We start from the raw sequence: 16,841 nt of genomic DNA, 5'->3' as shown, positions 1-16,841 counted from the left end.
GATTTTTAACTGGATCCAAGGACTATTTTGATGTCCACTCCAGCTATGCGATTACAATTGAGGAGCTATCTGACGGTGAGGTAGCGGCCCCGGTCTAGAAAGCCAGCGTAGAGTATTCTTCGTGCCGAGTACACGACAGCTCGTAATCTGCGAGTCTTTAAATGGTATTTTTTCTAAGCTGTCAGTTAATCATACGATAGGTAATTATCCTCTTCTTATCCCTTAAAGGAAATAATAATAATAATAATAATAATAATAATAATAATAATAATAATAATAATAATAATAATTTCTTTCTTTCATAATCTGCTTACCCTCCAGGGTGGGATTTTCCCTCGGACTCAGCGAGGGATCCCTCTTCTACCGCCTCAAGGGCAATGTCCTGGAGCGTGAGACATTGGGTCGTGGGATACAACTGGGGAGGATGACCAGTGCCTCCCCCAGGCGGCCTCACCTGCTTAGCTGAACAGGGGCTTGGTTGGGGATGGGAAGATTGGGAGGGATAGCCAAGGAAGAGGGAAGGAAGTGGCCGTGGCCTTAAGGTAGGTACCATCCCGGCTTTTGCCTGAAGAAGTGAGAAACTGCAGAAAAGCACTTCCAGGATGGCTGAGGTGGGTATCGAACCCACCTCTACTTAGTTGACCTCCCGAGACCGAATAGATCCCGTTCCAGCCCTCGTACTACTTTTCAAATTTCGTGGCAGAGCCGGGAATCAAAGCCGGGCCTCCGGGGTTGGCAGCTTATCACACTAACCACTACACCACAGAGGCGGACAATAATAATAATAATAATAATAATAATAATAATAATAATAATAATAATAATAATAATTCTTTCTTAGCGCGGTTGAGTGGCTCTGACCGTTGAGGCGCTGGCCTTCTAACCATAAGTTGGCAGGTTCGATCCTGGCTCAGTCCGGTGGTATATGAAGGTGCTCAAGTATGTCAGCCTCGCGTCCGTATATATACTGGCAAGTGAAAGAACTCCTGCGGGACTAAATTCCGTCACCTAGAAAATCGTAAAAGTAGTTAGTGGGACGTAAAAACAAATAACATTTTTGTTTTTTTCTTCTTATAATCCGTTTACCCTCCAAGGTTGCTTTTTTCCCTCGGACTCAGTGAGGGATGCCACCTCTACCGCATCAAGGGCAGTGTCCTGGAGCGTGAAATTTTCGGTCGGGGGATACAATTGAGGCAGATGACCAGTACCTCACCCAGGCGGCAGCACCTGCTATGCTGAACATAGGCATTGTGGGGGGGGGGGGAGGGGAGGAGAGGTCGGAAAGGAAATACAAGGAAGAGGCAAGGAAGCAGCCGTGACATTAGTCAGGTATCATCCCAGCATTTGCCTGGAGGAGAATTGGAAGACCACGGTAAACCAGTTCGAGGATGGCTCAGTTGGGAATCTAACCCCCCAACCCCTACCTCTCTACTCAGTTAATCTTCCCCTACGTCTCTACTCAGTTAATCTTCCGGGGCTGAGTGGACCCGTTCCAGTCCTCGTGCAACTTCTCAAATTTCGTGGCAGAGCCGGGAATCGAGCCCGACTCTCCCAAGGTGGCAGCTAACCACACAAACCACTAAACCACAGAGGTGGGCAATAATAATAAGAATAATAATAATAGTAATTGTTTAGTGTTCCTTCAATTGTCCTGCAGGTGTTCTTTAAACTACTGTAAACTACTGATACGGGGATTTTGATTTTCAGCACCCTCAGTTGCCACTGATATCAGTTGGGCTCGAACCTTCCATCTGGGAGGTAGAGGGATAATGACGATTCGACTTTGTGATTGACATCCGGCGACTTAAAAATGTCACAACCAGCTAATTTAATTTCTTTGAGGAATATACTGTTAAATAATCTGGGCATTTACTGGTTTGCACACTCTCTAGGAATCATATCCTTCGGTGGACTTCTGATTTCTCAGAAATTCTCATCTTCTTGATCGCTACAAAGTGTAGTTAGATCTCTCGATCTCTACTGGGCAAGTCCTCCGCCATCTATCCATGTAAATCTCGCCAAATTTTATCTACTCTTCTTTCCGTTTAACTTGGAATGTGTTTGTAAGAAGAGGCTGCAAGATCTCATCTTAACTCTTGGCAGCATCCTTTGGCTCCATGACTACACTACGTTTCAGGTATATTGAGCCGTAATACAACATTTCATTCTTGATAAATATTTGTAGTAATGTTTCATTGATTTATTTCAATTGTAATTTTTCGTTTCTGCACCCATGTATTTAGTAAAAGAATGTTATCGGCCGTCTTCTGGAAAGCGATGATCAGTTGAGTGTTTTTGATAGAATAGTACAACCCCCTTTCCTTCCTTTTTCCTCCCTCTTACCCCTTTCCAACCCTCCGCCGTTCGCTCCGTTCTTTTGGTCGATAGCAGCAGGGGCTGTATTACCGGGCTATGTGCGCGCCCTCGTTCTGTCTCTTTCTAACTTTGTCTTTCTCTATCTCTTCCCCTCCGGCTGGTATTTGCCTAGCCCTAAAGATACGTCCTCTACGATTGGTCGCCTAGGTTTTGGGTTGCTGCTGCGCGTTTGTACATTATTAACCGGCGAGGCCCGGTTTGGAGCGCTCGACCCGCTTTGCCTGCCAGCTTGCTGTGAGGCGGAACGAGGATAGACAGGACAGGACAGAACAGAACAGATCAGAACAAGACTGCCCGTGTAAACCCTGAACTGAACTCTCGATGGACTGCCTTGCTAGTGCACAACATCTCAAGACCTCGTACCGCTTCTGGGGCCAAGGAAGTCATCTACATCACCAGTCCGCCGGGACACAAACTCCTAGTTTAGCAGTGCTACAATAAACATACACACCCGCAATGGAACACTGGAAGAAAAGTGTGAAGGCTGCAGAGTGGTACAAGCGTGGGACAGAAGTAAAAGTGCTCAAGAAGAAATCAACCAATCGTTGTTCTAGTTCATACTTGTCTTTTTCGGCGAAAGAACATCAACAACAAATTTTTATGTAGAATTTATTTAATAACCATAAAATCGAATAGGAGGAATTATTACTGTTATTATATATAGTTGGAAGATATATACATATAAAAGTATTAGAGAAATTCGTTCGTCTCCACTATGCAGTGCAGTGTTGTAGTACTTCTCCTTAATGTCTGTGCGTGATAATAACGAGTGACGGTTGGACCGTAGGTTTGGTAATTTTTTAAAAATCATGAACAACACCGCTATCAGGCACCACGGAGTCTGAAAGCGGTGGTTACCGTCGTCATGAGAGTCCGCCGCAGCTAACCAGCGAGATCGGCCACGATGGTCGCGGGGGCCCGCCTTGTTACCGCCCTGTCGCTGTGCCTCTGCATGCTGGTGCTGCCTGGTAAGTGGCCTTAACCTCCTCTTAGCAGTAGTATAGCAATGTTTTGTCAAATTCATTTACAGTTCTGTAAACAAGTAACTGAAAACTCCATTATGTGCCCTCTCTGTTGTTATGGGGTGCTGTTGTTAATAATAATAATAATAATAATAATAATAATAATAATAATAATAATAATAATAATAATAATAATAATAATAATAATAATAACTTACTTTCTAAATTGGTGAACGTATTCTAGAACCATTCCAATGGTCTAAAGTCATGCTAACTACAATATATTCTATATCTGACATATTGTAATATGGAATGCAACGATGAAATATGGGTATATTTCTAAACACCCCTGATAAAATAATCCTTTGAAACCTACTATTGAACGAAGTGATCTAAATCATTTCATACGATTACTGTGGGTTGCTGCGCATTTGTTTGAACGCACCAGTATCTCTCACTTAACACGAATTGATAAATGAACTTGGTTCTCTTCAATAACTTACTTTCTAGCAACTCACACTAAAAAGGTATCGTCAATTATGATGGCACATACTTGAACATAATGTTGGGATAGCAACAGTTTTAATTTACTTTGAGAATATTTAATACTTATCTTAAGCCCCTAACATGATGCAATAGCAACTGAACTGTTCATATTCAGTCGAAGACGACCAAACCATAATATCTAATGAAGAACATTTCGTATGAACGAAGTCGTAATATTAAACAAAATTATGTGGTATGGTAGTTGATGAAATCTCAGTGAACCTGCAACAATCTCATCCGTAAACTAGTGAAAGGTGCCCAAGATAGAGCGCTGCCTTTCTGAGTCCGAGTTTAAGGGTTCAATCCCGGGCTGAGTCCGGTGGAGTTTGCAGATGTTCAAATACGCCAAGCTCGTGTTGGTATATTTCTTTTACACGAAATAGAATTCCTATGGGACGAAATTTTGGCGTCTCTATGTCTCCAAAGACCGCGAAAATCGCCGGTGGAACCTAACATCAGAAATATTATTTATCAACTTGTGAGGTGTGGTCGAATAAACCAAGTTGAACCGCATCGACTTCTGACGTTTGTTCCCGTATATACTATATATTAAGTCTAACCTTCCTACTTGTCGGCCGATGACCTTTATGTTTGGTGCCTTATACAAACAATCATCATCTTTCTGTTCCTAATTAGTGAGGCTCTACACTGCTTTATTTAAAGAAAAATGTTATTGCGTTTCAAAGATTTGGTTAGACCGAACGTCCAATTAGTGTTTTACGTTTACCACGAGTAGCCTATCAATATTTATGTACTGTGTGGCAAGTGGGTAGATCTACTAACACATATAATCGTGATCAGTTAATCATATGCCTTATATGGTTGTCACTATTGTTATTATTAAAGTCCGGATTTTTATGCGTTAATAGGTTAGAATGCAAACTTACTGAAGCGAGTAGCAAGTATAGTCTTCCTTCACGACGATTATGCTATGGGGCTTGCATAAACATGAGGGGTACGGCCCATTAGAACCCCTATAATTTATGCCACTCTTGCTACATTATGGAAGAGCAGGTGGCTGACACTTCCTACAAACCAAATTAGTTTGCAATCTAACCTGTTACTGCATAAAAATCCGGGCTTTAGTTATTATTCTATGATCTCATCTCAAATTATACATCCCAGAAAATAACTTTTCAAATTGACAGTTATGTCTAATTCTAAAAACGAATAATGATGGGGATCTAAATTCTTTAAATAAAATTTATGTTCAATTCTTTGATTACATGACAGATAATTGATTTTTAGGCTATGTTTTAGTCAACTGCTGTAGATAATATCTTAAATACATTGTTCAGGCCTGGATGCAATATTTCAATCCGGATGAGTAGTTTAAAAATTAGAGCGCTGGCCATTTGGGCTTAGGGTGTTGGGTTCGATTCTGGCTCAGTCCAATGGTATTCCAAGGCGCGTTAATACGTCAACCTCGTGTCTGTAGGATTGTTGGCACGGTAAAGAGCTCCTGCGGGACAGAATCCGGCACTTCGATGTTTCTGAAAACCGTAAACGTAGTTAGTGGGAAGTAAAATTATTATTATTATTATTATTATTATTATTATTATTATTATTATTATTATTATTATTATTATTATTCATCCGCTCTTTTCGTACTCTGGTAGGGCTGTGAGTGAGAACTATATGTGATATGTGGATGTGGCCCTTTTTAACGGCTGGATGCCCTTCCTGGCGCCAAACGTATATGGAGGGATGTTTTCATTATTGCCTGTTTCTGTGGTGGTTGGCTGTGTAGTGTGTGGTGTGTGTATAGGAAGAGGAGTGTACTGGAACAAACACAAAAACACATTCCCCGAGTTAGAGGAATTAAAAATATGTAGTTAATCCCTGACACGACCAAGAATCGAACCCGGGGCAATCCGAACCGAGAGCATCGACGCTGACCATTCAAGCATGGAGCCGGATATTATTATTATTATTATTATTATTATTATTATTATTATTATTATTATTATTATTATTATTATTATTATTATTATTATTATTATTATTATTCACTATTTAGAGTAACGTCTTAAGTAACATGTTAGTTGTTGTCTACCCGAGCTTAAGAATATTGTTGTCATCAGCCTTGCCTCTTCAACCGAGCGAGTTGGCCGAGCGGTTAGAGTCGGGTAGCTGTGAGCTTGCATTCGGGTGGTAGTGGGTTAGAACCCCACTGTCGGCAGCCTTGAAGATGGTTTTTGTGGTTTCCCATTCACACCAGGGTAATAATGTGGCCGTAAATTAATTAAGGCCATGATCGCTTCCTTCCCAGTCATAGCCTTTTCCTATCCCATCGTAGCCATAAGACGTACCTGTGTCGATGCGACGTTAAGCGAAATGGCAAAAATTAAAAATTGTTTGTCTCTTCACCGAAGGGATGCCAGTAAGTGTTATGAAACTTGTTGTTCCGTTATAATTCACAGAAAAAAGTGGAAAAATCGATCGTAGCCTATGTGAATTATATCATTTCAATATTTCTGTGGTGATGAGCTACTTCGTCGGCTTATATGATAAGAAGAAACGAGGAACTAGAATCGGAATTAATTTTTGAATTAATTAAGCCAATTCTAACAGTTGCTCAGTATAATATTAGCTACAATTCTTTTTTTTTTCCTTTAGAGGAGAGTAATTATAAGTATTATTATTTTTGTAAATTAAAACGTACCTCACTGACGTAACATGATATTACATGTAATTTTACACAGTTTATTCCTATTTGATTGTAATTAATGAAAATGATTTAAAATTTGCGTGATATAAACTACAATATCAGTGGCACTGTTTTTATAATTTACAAATGATTATTTATGCGTATACACTGTTTCGGCGTGGCAAATACCACTACAACGAAGGGTTTAAAAACGAATCATTAATAATAATAATAATAATAATATATTGATTTGTAAGTGGATGGAAACACAGTTTATTTACCTATAGAACAATTAAATGAAGTAGTACCATTTGAATTGCACAACATTCATAGTGAGAGTTGTATAAAGATAAAAAGGTGCATATTTCTTTAATTTCGTGATAGTTCTTTGGTAGCTATTACGGAATAAATTAATATAAATCATTTCATAGAAAATTAGTGGTTAGCTTCACATTCTTTAGGCCTACAGGTTATCTCCTCACACACGTTCAGAGTAGTCCAAGTGCGTTTTCTATAAGGATATGCGTAAATTGGAAGATTCAAAAAGACGTATCAAGTACAATAAAGTATAGTGTGCCATTTTTATATTTTGCGTGAGTAACTGCTCTTAAAATTCTCCAGGAATTTTATAAAATTTACCCCCTACCCCCGCGAGATTTCCTTCATCTCGAATATAAAATAGCCGTTTTCCTTATACGATGATTTACTCTGGGACTACTCTGTAAATTAGAAAGCTAGATGGACCATAACTAATAAAATTCGCGAGTGTGCATTATATCTGGAATCAGGTGGGTGAAAATTCTCCTAAAGACACTCTGGCCGGTGTCAAATTTCATCCTTGAAGCGAAGACTGTGATGATATTTGTAAGCTATGCTTGTCTATTCAAAATTCTAATTCTAATAATTTCAAATGCACTGCAGTTCAAACACGACAATAACACATGTTGCCATACAGAATCCTCATCTGCAATCGAGAATCCTTTCCTGATCAGCACTATGTGCAAATCTCCTTAATAGAACAGATAAAATAACCGTTGATGTGTCACGTGATGAGCGTGACAATATCCTAAACTGAATAGTTTTGGGATTCCTTACCGAGTTTCCTGTTTCTCATAAACAATAGATTCCCAGTTGAGATATGCTGAGTACTAGCAGAATATAAATCCTTGGACTAGCCAAGAATCGAGTCCAGTGCCTCCAGGTAAGAGGCAAGAACGCTACACAACGTGACCGGTACTAAGTACAAATAAAAAAATCACGTATTTGTACTTCTTTAATTACTTGTCAGAGTTTCACAAATTTCTTCTTACAATGCCTTCGAACAGTCTTGTCCTTTGGGTTCCATCTTCGTTAGTGGCTGTCAGCTACAGTCTTGATGAAGCTTGTTCAGAGGGCGAGTTGATCGGGGGCGGTTACATCCGAGAGATAGTGGATTCGAACCCCACGGTCAGCAGCCCCCTGAATATGGTTTTCCGTGGTTTCCCATTTTCACACCACGCTGTACGTGAATTAAGGTCACGGTTGCTTCCTTTCTATTCCTAGCCTTTTCTATACTATCGTCCCCATATGTCCTATCTGTGTCAGTGCGAAGTAAAACAGATTGGAAACAACATTCGAACCCACTTCCTCCCGAATGCAGGCTCACAGCTGCGCGATCCTAATGGCACGACCAACTTGCTCGGTGTAAGTATTTTAAATAGCAACCGATTTCGCTGGGATTCAAGCCTATAATCACGAGCACCGAAGGCAAGTGCCTAACTACTACAATAATTAGATGGGTAGGTATGGGGCTGCCTGGCCGAGGCGGTAAAGGCGTGGTTGGTTTGAATACCCGTCAGGAAGTCGTAAAATTTAAGAAATGAGATTTCAACTTCCGGAGGTGCACATGGCCCTGAGGTTCACGCAGCCTACACCAAAAATGAGTACCAGTTTAATTCCTGGTGGTAAAGGCGGTCGGGCGTAAAGCTAACCCGTCTACCCATCAAGTGCCGAGGTTACGGATAGTGGAAGCCTTTACCTTCCACGCCTCCAGGGGCTTTCATGGCTTGTACGGAGATGACTTTTTTGAATAGGTATTTCCTGGCTTTAGTGTGTTCCCAATAAGAACACAGTGTCTTAAGTAGCCTACCACAAATATTTTCAAGGGAAAGAAGTGTCAGAAGACATTGTCATACTTATGGCACGGTACAGGTTGTTTGTAAATATTTTTTTTAATAATCTGTGGATAAAGTAAGATTGCAAAGAATAGTTTTATGAGCTGCCTTCAGTACTCTTGCGCAGAGTCGTCACGCGGCTGGGATGCAAGCCCGCTGTACACGTTCATTTTATGGCGGGAGGGTCCACATTGGCGAGCTTGTATTCAACTGCAAGAATAACACAATCAATCAATCAATCAATCAATCAATCAATCAATCAATCAATCAATCAATCAATCAATCAATCAATCAATCAATCAATCAATCAATCAATCAATCAATCAATCAATCAATCAATCAATCAATCAATCAATCAATCAATCAATCAATCAATCAATCAATCAATCAATCAATCAATCAATCAATCAATCAATCAATCAATCAATCAATCAATCAATCTGCCTCCGAATCAATTAGTAAAACGGAGTCAAAATTCGAAGCACTTCCACAAACACCTCCAGTAGGTAGGACCGGTAGACTACATCCATGCTATACCCTGTCTGTCGTTGGAGGCAACTGAAATGGGACCCCAGGGCTTTCACCTTGGGAGCGAGGGATGGTGACCACGGGTCCCTACTCGAATCTAGCATAGTTTCCACTTGTTGTGTCAGACTTCTCAGTTTGATCTTTCTTTCTCGACATCCCTTGGCCAACACTTCTCTTCCCACCCCAAATGGTATTAGGTTTATGAGTCCAAGGGAGTCTTCCATTTCTTTTGCTGATACCTTCAGTATTCGAAGAATCGGATATCTTCCCTATCTCCACTTGCTACTGCAAGCTCGATAGCTGCAGTTGCTTAAGTGCGGCCAGTATCCAGTATTCGGGAGATAGTTGGTTCGAACCCCACTATCGGCAGCTCTGAAAATAGTTTTCCGTGGTTTCCCATTTTCACATTAGGCAAATGCTGGGCCTGTACCTTAATTAAGGCCACGACCGCTTCCTTCCCACTCCTAGTCCTTCCCTGTCCCATCGTCGCCATAAGACCTATCTGTGTCAATGCGACGTAAAGCAAAAAAAAAAAAAAAAAAAGCAAAGAGAGGATGGTTGCACAGTTGTATAGTCACTCAAAAAACGAATAAGCTCTTGGTATTTTATGTTCATCGCATTCTTTTTTTTTCGCTACTTGCTTTACGTCTCACCGACACAGAGAGGTCTTATGGCGACGTTGGGACAGGGAAGGACTACGAGTGGGAAGGAAGCGGCCGTGGCCTTAATTAAGGTACAGCCCCAGCATTTGCCTGGTGTGAAAATGGGAAACCACGGAAAACCTTTTTCAGGGCTGCCGACAGTGGGGTTCGAACCTACTACCTCCCGAATACTGGATACTGGTAGCGATTGCAGCTATCGAGCTCGGTTTTTAATATTTTATGACACAATTATAATTATTAAAAATGTAATCCACTTCTTGCTTAGATACAAACTGTGTGGATAACCACAGCAAACATCCTGCTGTGGGTAGGGGCGGTAGAATAATACCCACGGTATCCCCTGCCTGTCGTAAGGGGCGACGAAAAGAGCCGCAGGGGCTCTGAACTTTGGAGCGTGGTTTGGCGACCACGGGCCCTTAGATGAGTCCTGGCATTGCTTCCACTTACTTGTGACAGGCTCCTCACTTTCATCTATCCTGTGCGACCTCTCTTGGTTAACCCTTGTTCTTTGCCGACCGCGACACTATTAGGTTTGCAAAGGCTAGGGAGTCCTTCATTTTCACGCTCTTCGTGGCCATTGTCTTCCTTTGGCCGATATCTTCATTTTTCGAAGTGTCGGATCCCTTCCATTTTTCTCTCTGAATAGTGTTATATTGAGGATGATTACCCAGTTGTACTTCCTCTTAAAACAGTAATCACCACCACCACCACTTGCGAGGAACTAATACCACCAACACTTGTACAAACACCACGAGAACCGGATGAACAAGAAGGTACTTCTCTCTTCTGTTTCCTATCTTCTCTCTCCTTCTCTTTACTTTTCCTCAGCTCTTACTCTCCTTCTCTCTCTTCTTTTTCTTCCCTCCTTCTCTTCTTTTCTTCTCACACCTTTCTCTTGTCTAATCTTTTCTCTCTCTCCCTCTCGCTTCTCTTTCCTATCCCTTCTTCTTTCTCTTCTCTTCTCTTCTCTTCTCTTCTCTTCTCTTCTCTTCTCTTCTCTTCTCTTCTCTTCTCTTCTACATTAAGCTGAGTGAACCTCGCTTCAGTATCTAAAACTAATATTAACCCATCAAAATGTGAATTTTGATTCTCTGGAGTAGTTATAGATAATGAAAAGTAGTAAACATATTTGTCAGTAGATTAAACTCCAGGCACCTTTCTGTGTATTTTTAGATATATCCTGCGACCTTAAGGAGGAATGAAATATCGTATGCTCACAGCATTAAACCATGCAACACATAAGGAAAATTTTCTCAGACCTTATTGAAGTTATCGAATGGATTGATTTCGAATAAATTATATACCGTACTTTGTTATTTATGACCTTTATTGAAAATCTAATTCTTCAGTGTGTTTTTATCCCGTTCGTATTTGATCAAATTTATAACATCTGAGCTAACACTAAAATAATGAAGTAAATAACGTAAATAAGTTTCAGTACCTACATTATTACCAGAATAGGAGGCCGGCTCCATGGCTAAATGATTAGCATGCTGGCGTTTTATTAATTCGGTCCCGTTTCGGTGGCTGGCCGGCTGTGGAATTTAACTTACATTAGTTAATTCCTATTGCTCGTGGGCTGGGTGATTGTGACATCCTCAGCACTAGATTTCATCTTATATAGGACCTCATTCTCTCAGACGCGCAGGTCGCCTACACGATGTCAACTCGAACGACCTGCAACCGGCTTCTCCGGGGGCCACACGCCATTATTACCAGAATAAGAGAATAAAGCGGAATAATGGGATTGATTGTCAATATAACCAATAATAAATTAGTGATCATCACACTAGGATTTCTCCTTCTTCAGTGCCACCCACTCACGAAAGGTCGGCGACCATTATGGAATTAATTTTCCTATTTTGAACTTTCCGTATCTGAGTTGCAGTGTCGTGCATGTAGAACCACTTTCGGAGGTTCCCCGTGCAGGATAATCTTCTCCACCAACGCCCTATATGTGTACTAGGATGATGAACGGCCATTAAGAGTTCTAGAGAGTTGTGACATTCAGCAGGTTCTACGCTGGAACGTTAACACGAAGATTACATACATGAAAAGACGCCTCTTCTGACGCTGTTCCACGAACTGACCATGTAAAGAAATTCCAATGCTTTGACACCTTATTCAGCAAAAATTGGACGTCATGCAAGGAGATAAAATGTTAAATAGAGAAAGCTCGTAATGCACTCATCACACTTAAGAACTGAGTCTTCAATGACGATTTGTTAAGTGTTACGTCTCCTCCATGGTGCAGAATGTTGAAAATTAAAAAGTAAGATTGAGGTCTTTGAATCGTGGAACTGTCACCGGATGTTGAAGATACCATGGAAAGAAAAAAATAACCAGTGAGGACATCCTGATACAGATGAATACCACATGATAATTCGATAAGATAAGCAAAAGAAGATAATCAGAGAGTATAAAGGAAAAAGACAGTGAAGGGAATTACGTATATGTAATGTCAGAGAGAGGACCTCTTTAAGTACCATCGGAAGGTGATACATTTACTTGTGTGTCTATTTGCTTCTATTAGTTCTGCATATTTCAGAGATCCTGATACTCAGATAATTATTGTCCTTTCTTCCTGTTTTATTTGTATTTTTCGAGTCCATGGGCCAATGGCTGGTCAGATCTCAAGCTTTTGGAACCACTATTCCAATTTTCTCCATTTTCTTTATTTTTACTAAAATTGATTTCTGCACAGAAACATTATTCATACCTTTCTGAACCGAATTTGTAAGAATTTTCTTTTTTGTGTGTCAAGTAAATTTGGGCAGAAGAGAGAGAGAGAGAGAGAGAGATGCTACCGAAATAAGGAGTGTACATCTCAACAAGGTAGAGGGTGAAATATAATAAACACACACATATATCTAAACATGTTTCACATCGCCCGGACCAAATAGTTTCTGACTCTTTACAAAAATTGAAAGACATGCACAGGTACCATATCAGTATTATGTATTGCTCAACAAAGCGACAAATGAAAGCCCCTACAAAAATACAGCTTTGATTTCTCAATTTAAGTAACTGAATACAGCATGTATCAGTACCTTTAATACCGGGGTAACGCATCCCATTGCCCTGATGCATACCTGAATTCGTCTTGGTAAGTTAATGTTGATCCCAATTGTCCCAGTTTATGATTCGGCATAGATCTCGCCGACTGATTGGTGGGTCCATAAAAATACTTTATGAATTCATCCCAGGCATGTTTGACAGAGCTCATCACCGGAAAGTACGATGGCCACTCCAGTCAATCGATATCGTAATCACGAAGGGAGTCATTAAAGAGAAGGGATACGCATCGTTATTGTCCATTAAAACACTTTCTCTTCCAAATCGTTGGTGATGCGGTATCATTATGGGTCGGAGGATGTACTCCCTCTAACACATAGCCCTGCATGACTAGGAGTGGCGTACGGTGGTCCCATAAATGCCATCCCTAAACATCAGGAAAACACCATCTTGCTACACCTGCTAGGCACTGTGTCTGAGACGTGACGATTGACTAGCTTGCCACCAAACACCTTGCCGACCATCGTCAGGAACAAAGCTTATGTGACACTCATCGGTGAAAAGGACTTTATGCCAATTCTGAAAATACCATTCAGAGTAATATTGGGCTCTTTTGTACCACGCCTCGTGATGACTAGATCTGAGAGCTGGACCTTGCCTTAGGCGTGAGGAGTGAAGTTGTGCACCGAGCGAGTGGCTGCAGCGTGCTGTCAGCTTGCATTCGGGATTGCAGTGGGTTCGAACCCTATTGTTGGTAGCCCTGAAGATGGTTTTTCGTGGTTTTCCATTTTATCATCTGGAATATGCTGGGGCTGTGCCTGGGGCTTTCCCTTCCCAGTTCTGGCTCTTTCCTATCCCATGAGAACTATGTGTGGCGGTGGGAAGTAAAACAAATAATGAGTAAAAAAATCATTTGTGCGTCGTGCGACCTGTTTTTTTACAGTTTAAGTAGAAGAAAATCATTATTCATCATGGCGGCATTGGGTTCAGGATACCTCCGAGCTGAAATTCGAAGGCGGCGACCATCAACTTCAATCGTAGTCCTTGGATGATCTGTGCGAGGCAAATCACCAACAGTACTTGCCTCCCTGTTCCGCTTCCATGTACAAACACATTTTTGTTATGGCCCACACCTCTAATGCTTCCACATTAGAGCTAACACTCCAAATGAAATGTCACGTCCTTTTCGAATGTGGGGTTCTGTGTGTGCGTTGGTGTACGTGCAGTTGTGAGTACGAATGTTTACAAACTTACTAAGGGTCGTTTTTGTGGTCTGCATAGGACAGGCCGAGCTAACAATACAGTTAAATGACACACACGGTGGTTCAAAACTATCAATCTGCTATGCGCACTAAAATTCATATATCAATTAACCCTACATATGACGCATTCACATCACTGGGACGGGCTGCAAAACGATTCACCCCTTGTGGGTGGGGGACGCAGACGAAGAATACACTCACGGTTTACCCTGTCTGTCATTAGAGGTGACTAAAAGGGCGAGGGATGATGAATTTAGAACCAGGTGACTAGTTGTGATTAGTACCATTACGTGTCGAACGCCATGGGTCGACGTTGCTTGTGACTAGTACCACCTTACGAGGAACACCATTGGTCTACGGTACATAGGAACAGTGCCATTATGCAAGGAACACTACGAGTCTGGGCGTTGTTTGTGATAGGTGCCATCGTGTATTTTCCACCAGTCCGGTTCCACTGTGTTGAGAATGGGTCTTCGTTACCTATGAGCAGTACCACTTTATGAGCAACACCATGAATATACGTGGCCTGTGATTAGTTTCACTAAGTTAGGAACAACACGGGAATACCGGCACCCGTGATTTTTCCACTATGTGCAGAACACCATGGGTCTGCGTTGCTTGTGAGTAGTATCCTTATATGCGAAACACCATGGGTTTATGTTACCTGTGAGAGGTGCCATTGAGTGTGCCATACCATGGGTCTACATTACCTGCGATTAGTGCCACCATGCAAGAAACACCGTGAGTCTAAGTTAACTTGATTAGTAGCACTATAGTAGGTGGTGGTGGTGGTGGTGGTGGCGGTGGTGATTACTGTTTTAAGATGAAGTACAAATAGGTAACCACTATAGGAAGAACACCATGCTTCTGCTTTACTAGTGATTAGTACCATTATGATGGACTAGTGACCTGGATTTTAGACCCCTGTAGATAATAAGAATCACCCCAGTAACTAAGGCATTGTGAATTGAATCTACTGATTGTTTTTGTTTCACGATCATTTTTCATCATCGTTCATTTTAGATTCTGGTCAATGGATATATTATGAAGTTATAATTTTCACTTCCTTCACCTCGTGCCATTGGGGACCGATGACCTAGCTGTTAGGCCCCTTTAAACAACAATCATCGTCATCATCAGCATCATCATCAGCAGCAGCAGCAAAACGAATCACTGTGTCCAGCAACATACTGTCACTTTCATATTTTCAAATTGATGAGTCCTCTATGCACCATGTCCCATCCTAAGAACCTCACCTTGAGAAAGAGGCCCATAGAATGCGAGGGCCGTAGCTGAGACCGACATTCCTTCCATTCAAAAAGTCTCATTTTCATTATTGTTATCGTTCATCCAACCATACTTGTTCAAGGTCTGCCCTCTACTGTCCTTCGGAGTCGATTAATTCGGTCTCGACCTTTGCTAATTACACCTGCAGTAATTTGCCTCCAGCCTGTTAACTAATTTAGTAGTGAGGACATTTCTAATTCGGCCCCATTAGCCAACAGTATTTTCCAAACTTAAAAGCAGTCCCTACCTGCTTTCATATAACAGGAAAAAATCCAACTTCGCTTTCTTCATGTAAAAGTGTATTTTCACGCTCATTGAGTAAAATACGAAGAATTCGTATGAATTCCCTTTGCCGGAATAACAGCTTGTAGGCTTCGATGCATGGAGTCTACTAACTTCCTTGTCGTTTCAAGAGATATTTCCGATTATTATACCATAGGGGCATTCTCAAAGTACACGTGGGTTGATATGACATTTTACTAGACTTCTTTGCCCAATGGATGATACAAATTCTTAATTAGATTGATATCTGGTTATTTGGATCGAGTCGTAAGTCTTTTTGGATGTTATGAAGCAACCACAAATCTAAATATGTAACCCACGTAGTATGCTTTGGATCGTTGTCGTATTAGAAGCAGTAATTGCTACTAATACCCAGTTTCTCAGAGCTGGATCACAAACTAAGTTGCAACATCTCGATTTACTTCCTGGCAATCATTGTTGCATGAGAAGTGACACCTTTCCCCCCCCCGAAATGCAACCATGCAGTCCCAGATGATCTGCTTGCTCCCACGAGTCACTGTGACAGTGAGTTCTTATTTTATGGACTCTTGGCTTGGTTTCCATCCCACGAACATCTGTCCATCATAGCCAAATATATTATGCTTTCTGACATCAGAAAACACAACTTTGTTCAAAGATCTCGTGGGTTCCTCTTTATAGGGTTTGACATACTCAAAGAGTTTCTTCGTATTAGGCTGGCTTATGTAGGCGTTATTCCTTGGAGTTTGGCTACGGAGAGTAGCGTTGTGATATACATTTCGGATGGTTTGGACACTGACATGTTTGCCGGTACTTTAGAGGAATGGGGGCCTATTTCAGTCAGAAGATAGCTCTCATCTAGAAATGTTGAGAAAATATCCTGCTCTGCACGGATTGCGGAAACTCCTATGTTTTCGGCCCCATGTTATTCTCTGATGTCCTGTCACTCATAAACCACGCCCTATGTTATTAAACTTCCCCTACAGTACTAATGTGCCTCAATGGATAGAAGAATAACCAATAGAAATTTGAATGATCCTTTATGAGTGTTCCTGTGCAAATAAATCTTTGATCTACCACTTTGTGTATGCCTATTCGTTCTGTAGACATGCTCTACTTGATTTTCAAAGCTTGTAAGC

The 16,841-nt window shown here is 41.2% G+C and overlaps 1 protein-coding gene across 1 annotated transcript in view; it reads left to right on the top strand.

Moving 5' to 3' along the window:
- Positions 1-3,199: 3,199 nt before the first annotated feature.
- Positions 3,200-16,841, top strand: part of nAChRbeta1 (nicotinic acetylcholine receptor beta1) — a 933,151-nt gene continuing 919,509 nt past the window's right edge. Inside the window, exon 1 of the mRNA XM_067146256.2 lies at positions 3,200-3,344. Coding sequence (XP_067002357.1) covers positions 3,281-3,344 — 64 coding nt within the window. The 5' untranslated portion in view covers positions 3,200-3,280. The remainder of the gene's footprint in view (positions 3,345-16,841) is intronic.

The sequence above is a fragment of the Anabrus simplex genome, chromosome 4 (assembly GCF_040414725.1).
Source record: "Anabrus simplex isolate iqAnaSimp1 chromosome 4, ASM4041472v1, whole genome shotgun sequence".
Lineage (NCBI taxonomy): Eukaryota > Metazoa > Arthropoda > Insecta > Orthoptera > Tettigoniidae > Anabrus > Anabrus simplex.
The sequence above is the reverse complement of the archived record's forward strand: the minus strand, read 5'-3'. Positions and strand labels throughout refer to the sequence as shown.